Source organism: Malaya genurostris, chromosome 1, assembly GCF_030247185.1.
Source record: "Malaya genurostris strain Urasoe2022 chromosome 1, Malgen_1.1, whole genome shotgun sequence".
NCBI classification, from domain to species: Eukaryota; Metazoa; Arthropoda; class Insecta; order Diptera; family Culicidae; genus Malaya; species Malaya genurostris.
Window position 1 is genome coordinate 6099140 of NC_080570.1, and position 6000 is coordinate 6105139.

At 35.0% G+C, this 6000-nt stretch overlaps 1 protein-coding gene across 1 annotated transcript in view; it reads right to left on the reverse strand.

Annotated features, from left to right (window-relative positions):
- LOC131431017 (uncharacterized) overlaps nt 1-5523 on the reverse strand; it is a 278009-nt gene extending 272486 nt beyond the window's left edge. The window contains exon 1 of the mRNA XM_058596418.1: nt 5073-5523. Coding sequence (XP_058452401.1) covers nt 5073-5138 — 66 coding nt within the window. The 5' untranslated portion in view covers nt 5139-5523. The remainder of the gene's footprint in view (nt 1-5072) is intronic.
- Nucleotides 5524-6000: the final 477 nt, after the last annotated feature.

Consider the following 6000-nt stretch of genomic DNA (forward strand, 5'->3'; position numbering starts at 1 on the left):
CCCGCTGCCGCCGCCGTCGCCGCAGCCGCGGTTCATTATCACCGCACAGAAGACGGAACTGTGGTGGTGGGGAGGGGAGGAAAAAAACTGTAACCGGCCCCGGTCGGTAAATGATACTTAAAGGAGAAATTATCGAATCTGGATCGGCCGAATCGCAACCGATGATGCGACTCCCGGGGGCCTATCGGAATTGACCGAGGCGGCAGGGGTGAAATTTTTCGCGATCAGAATAGTTCTTGGCGTTATGGGGGTTTTTTTGTGCACTGAATTGACACCTCTAACCACAACCAGCGAAACTTAAATGTTAATAACCCTTAAATTTTGCATCACTACTCGATGAGAAACGGAGTAAAAAATAAAAGTTTCCTTCATAACTTAAACTTGAACCTACAAGCTTCTTGAATCTGCGCAAACTGTTCTGTGTTCTTTTTGAGCCGCCCTGAGAATATCTCTTCACAAACTTAAACTCACAACTGTGGAACGTGTCACTTGAGCCGATTTGTTCTGATTGATATTACTTTGTTTGATAAGAGCTAAAGCGAGGTAAAGTGGATTGTTGTCTTGCGTTGTAGCTTGTTTTGAAGTACATTACATACGGCACTACTCACAAATGAAACCGACGCATTTGGTTGTTGCTCTTCTTATAAATAGAATATTTACCAATTCGAACATTAAAGTTTGAATCCATTTGATGTATATACTGCGTTAGAGCGGGGCTGATGTAGTGGTCAATTTCATTCAAAAATAAAAAACTTATTAAACATTGAAGAGTGAAAATAATATTGAAGAGTAGAACATTACTACTGGAGAGTGAGAAATTAAAAAAAAGTGAGAAGCAAAGATTAAAAAATAAAAATCAAATACTCAAGAATAGAAATCAAAACTTGAGAAATAAAAACCAAAGATTGAAAAGTACAATGAAACGACTAAAGAGTAGAACTGAACAACTGGAGAGTGAAAATCAAAGATCTAATATTGAAAAGTAAAAATAAAAAATTGAAGAGCATAAATCAAATAAAGAAATATCAAAATCAATATGAAAAATATTGATCAAAGTGAATTAAATCGGAAATTGTACAGTACAAATCAGAAACTGAAGAGTAAAAGTTCAGAAATGAAGAATAAACATTCGAAATTAAAGAATAAAATTCAATGAATGAACACCCAAAATGCTCAGAACAAAACTCGAACATTGAAAAGTGAGAACGAAAGAGTAAAAGTCGTAGTTTAAAGAGTACAAAATTAAAAATTTGTTTGCATAAATCAAAGATTTAAGAATAAACTAAATGGCTACAAAAAAGCAAGAAATCAACAACTAGAGAGTACAAATCGAACATTTATGATTACAAAACTAATATTGATGCGAAAAAATTCAAAGATCAATGTGTAAAAATTAAGGATTGAAGAGTGAAAACCATATGTCTAAGAGTAAAAACCCGTAATTTCAGAGTAAAAGTCCAAGGTTGAGTATAAAAACCAAAGTCTAGAGTTAAATCAATCAAAGAAAACAAGTCTGTCATTGAAGAGTAGAAATCAAGAGTTAAATCAATCAAAAGTTTTTGAAAAAACAACTAAGAAATGCTAATATCAGATTGAACAATAAGAACCAAAGATCGAAAAGTAGAAACAATGAGTGAAGAGTTAAAGTTCTGAATTAAAAAACATAATTCAATAATTGAACAGTAAAATTCGAAAAAGGATGAGCAAAAATTTAGTAAATTTAGTAAATCAAAGATTCAGGACCAAACTAAAACAGCTCACACATTAAAGCATAAACATTAATAATCATGTATTGGAGAGTAAAAGTTAAAAAAAAACTGGATAAATTCAAAGATTGAACAATAGAAATGAAAAATGAAGAAGCCACAAAATAAAGATTGAAAAATAATCTTAACAAACCAATTTTTAGCTGTGCCAACCTTAACATATGCGAACCTTCGCTCATCCACGGCGTGCTTCTATTTTCATTGGAAAAACTCAAATCTGTCATTAACAAGACGGATTTTAATTTTAATTGAAATTTAGTTTACTAAATCTAGAATGATTCCAAGCATTAAGTTTTCTAAATTGAGGAAGAAAACCCATTGCTACTTGTTTGTGTTTCTCAATCACACACGACAGTTTCGAGACGGTACATTACAAATCAACATTCGACTTTCTACTAGATAGTTTTTTTTTTAGAGTGAATCTTTTTTCGAACCTCCGGACTACGTTTACCAATTTCGTCATATCTACTGGACACTTTCTTCCATTACAACGAACTTAGTGTGAACTCTTTTAAGGGAAAAACAAAAATATTTATTCGTTTCTTCTCCATCTCGATGGCAACTAATTAGATCTCTGTCGTATTCAAACATTTTGTTCCCATACCCCCTTTTTACTCCGTTTCCCACAATATTTACTTTTTTTCATTCTCTTCCGTAACATCACCGCCCACGGAAGACCGCTCCAGTCGATGACCAGCATGCGGGCCACCCGCCGGGCCTTCGTAGCCTGGGGGTGTTTCCCGCGGACCCACACGGACTGAAGAATGCGGCCAACATAGAAAATTACCAACGCCATCTGGAATCATCTCATCCTAAATTCAATTCACCGGCCACTGCCGATCGCCAGCTAAAAGCTGGATTCTCGAGAATCCGCGACCCCGATACTACATTACATTATGATACTATTCTAATTTTAAGTTAGACGATAATTAAGATTAGTAAATACCCTTGGCATCTTAGAGCTTAAGCTGTGTGCCTTTTTTTTTTTTTTTTTTTTTTTTTTTTTTTTTTTTTTTTAAATAACTATTTATTGGAATATGAGTTAAAATTAAATTATTAAGATTTAAATTGGGTGTTCAGCCACAAGTGGTGACTTTTCAGCCCTGTTATATATATATATATATATATATATATATATATATATATATATATATATATATATATATATATATATATATATATATATATATATATATATATATATATATATATATATATATATATATATATATATATATATATATATATATATATATATATATATATATATATATATATATATATATATATATATATATATATATATATATATATATATATATATATGATTTGGTTATTACCATGAAGACATCATTTGCTTCCGCAATTCTGAGATTTTTGTGTAGGGAAAATTCTAAACCTACTTGTATTGTGTAATGGGGAAAAGGAACTTATATACTAACTTACTAACTAATACAGAGAGCGAATCGATTCAATTGAAGATTGCATCGATTTTTGTCGGAATTTGCTTATAATATTATGTGACATTACATCTAATGGTTCTATATTTGTGAGTCTGTGTAACTCATTTGTACTAAACCAGGGAGGACGCTTCAGAATCATTTTCAGAATTTTATTCTGAATCCTTTGAAGCGTTTTCTTCCTGGTGGAACAACAGCTTGACCAAATTGGTACCGCATAAAGCATGGCTGGTCTGAAAATTTGTTTATAAATTAACAATTTGTTTTTTAGACAGAGCTTAGAATTTCTGTTTATAAGAGGATATAAACATTTAATATATTTATTACACTTTGCCTGGATTCCTTCAATGTGATCCTTGAAAGTGAGTTTTTTGTCATACGTTAAAAAAGCTGTGTGCCTTAATTTTATATTATAGTATTGAATAAAAAAAAATATTTATTTAACGACCATTTTATAGTAATGATTAGAAAACTGGAAAAATTAACGTTTCTTCGTACTTGAAAAACGCGAGCATTCCTCGTTGACAATAGTAGATTATTAACTTTCGGGATGAACATGAACTTCTTGCACTTCTTGCCGATGATAACGCAAATAGGTGAATGATTTGTTGCTGATTTGTCGCTATTTAGTTATGGAAATTTTGAATTTGTTGTTCATTTTTTTTATTATTTGTTTAGTACTTCGGTAAGTTCATATGAAGTTAGCAAAGCCCCCCTCCCAAATATGCTTCAAAACAAATCGAAGCCCAGTGAATAATTTGTTGCTTATTAGTCACGGTAATTTTGCATTTGTTGCTTAATATATTTTTTAAATTTTTAAGTACTTCGCTAAGTTCATATAAAGTTAGCGAAGTACTCAACAAATAAAAAATAAATTTAGCAACAAATTCAAAATTTCCCTAACTAATTATTATTCATTATTTCACCTATTTGCGTTATCATCGGCGAGAGGTGTTCAAAATTCCGGGAGATTTTTATTTGAAAATATTTTCACTTTTTCAAACAATTTGAAATGGTTCCGAAAAATTCTTTCACTTTTCAGCAAAAAAAAAACTTTAATACGGCAAACGGACGACTTGAGCTACACAAAAACGGCGAACGCAGCCTCAAAGAACAACATTCTTCCTTGTTGTCACTAAAGATTTTCCCGTTCCGAGTTTAGCATTCCGATTATGGCACAAAACGCAGTTCACCCGGAGACCAACCCCCGTCTGCTATGTCAGTATTCCATTCAAAACTCCAGAAGAACAATACCAACAACAAAAAAGTGCAAACAAATTTCACACTTCGAATGTCATTCACCACTGCGAACTGCGGGCTTATCTGTGAATGTTCATCAAAGCATGCGACGACGACGACGGCGACGAAGCCGCTGCGTGTTGTTTTTGTTTTCCTGTTCGTTTTGTTTTCATGCCGATTTGAAGTTTCATTCAACAATCAAGAAACAAAAACAAAAAAAAATATGTACCAGCAATGTGTTATAATGGGCGGAAATAATTCATTCCGCTGATGATAATTACCAAGTGTGGGAACTGTTTTGTCGGTTGTTCTCGGCGTGTGCCGGTTGTCAGGCAAATTTTTCCCTATTACCCCCCTCTCAGCAGTTTCAATTTTTCCGAGTGGGGATTTTCAGCTGTCTCTTGAGCACGAACCATGATTTACCGCAATTCAAAAAAACAATTTTCAATCGACAACTTTCCGTGTCGCGCCACGCCGAGATCGACAGTTTCCAACATACCAAAACATATATCATGGGGACGGTGACGGGGCGACAACTCTCCAGCATGGCAGTTCAATTTGCATTACAACCCTAATGAAGCTATCACAGAACACACAGAGAACTCACCTTCAATATGGGACTGCTAATTTGCGGGCGTTTCTTTTCCTTGGAACAGAGACAGCCCCAAGGCATCTTACGGGGCCCGAACTACGTGGGGGCAGCAAGCGACGACGAGGAGGAAGAGGAGGAGGTACGACACACACACTCCGAATTTCCTTCCCCCCTCGGAGAACAGATCCGATTTGATGTCCACCTTCACCGGGGGACGAACGAGAGAGAAAGATGGCGCTAATTATTTCGTCGTTCGGGCGAAATCATCTGCGGAATCCTGGTGGTGCTGCATTCCGGAGGAGGTCATTTTCCTGTATTTAACCCACCAATTAGCATTTCACAGCCACTGCCGCCACGAATTGGCCCGGTTGTTAAATGCTATTATTGAACATGATGGGCCTTTTTGCACCTTCCTTACTGCCGGTCCGCGCCGTTTGCGAAACGATTTCACCACCGATTGAGGTTGGGCTCTGAAAGCGAGAGGGAGAAGGAGAAGAAAATTAGTGCTTGGATGAAGTTGTTCGGAATAATGGAGGAATAAACAATAAATTAAAATTCGATAATTTCATTAAGTAAAATAACACACGATCGTAGAATTTCTTGGCAAAAAAAATTGTTTTTCGCCTCTTTCCGTACGCAACTGGGTAAGACTGTTGGCTTGTGAAAACTGTCATAACAATAATGGGACCATCACAGCAAGCCTTGATTAAATTGAACCATTTTCGTTTTACGTCAGTGTGAAGAAAAGAAAAATCTAAAATGTCATTATGAGAGTTCAATTATAAACATTCGGCACACGGAAAAGTTAATTCAACTTATTTCAATTCAGCTACCATCCTCATGTTTTTTTTCCTGGTAAATATGAATAAGGCGCAAGCTTTTAAAACGGCAAAAAGATGCGTGGCTGATAACAGAGCCATAACTGGACTGACGCAAAAATGAT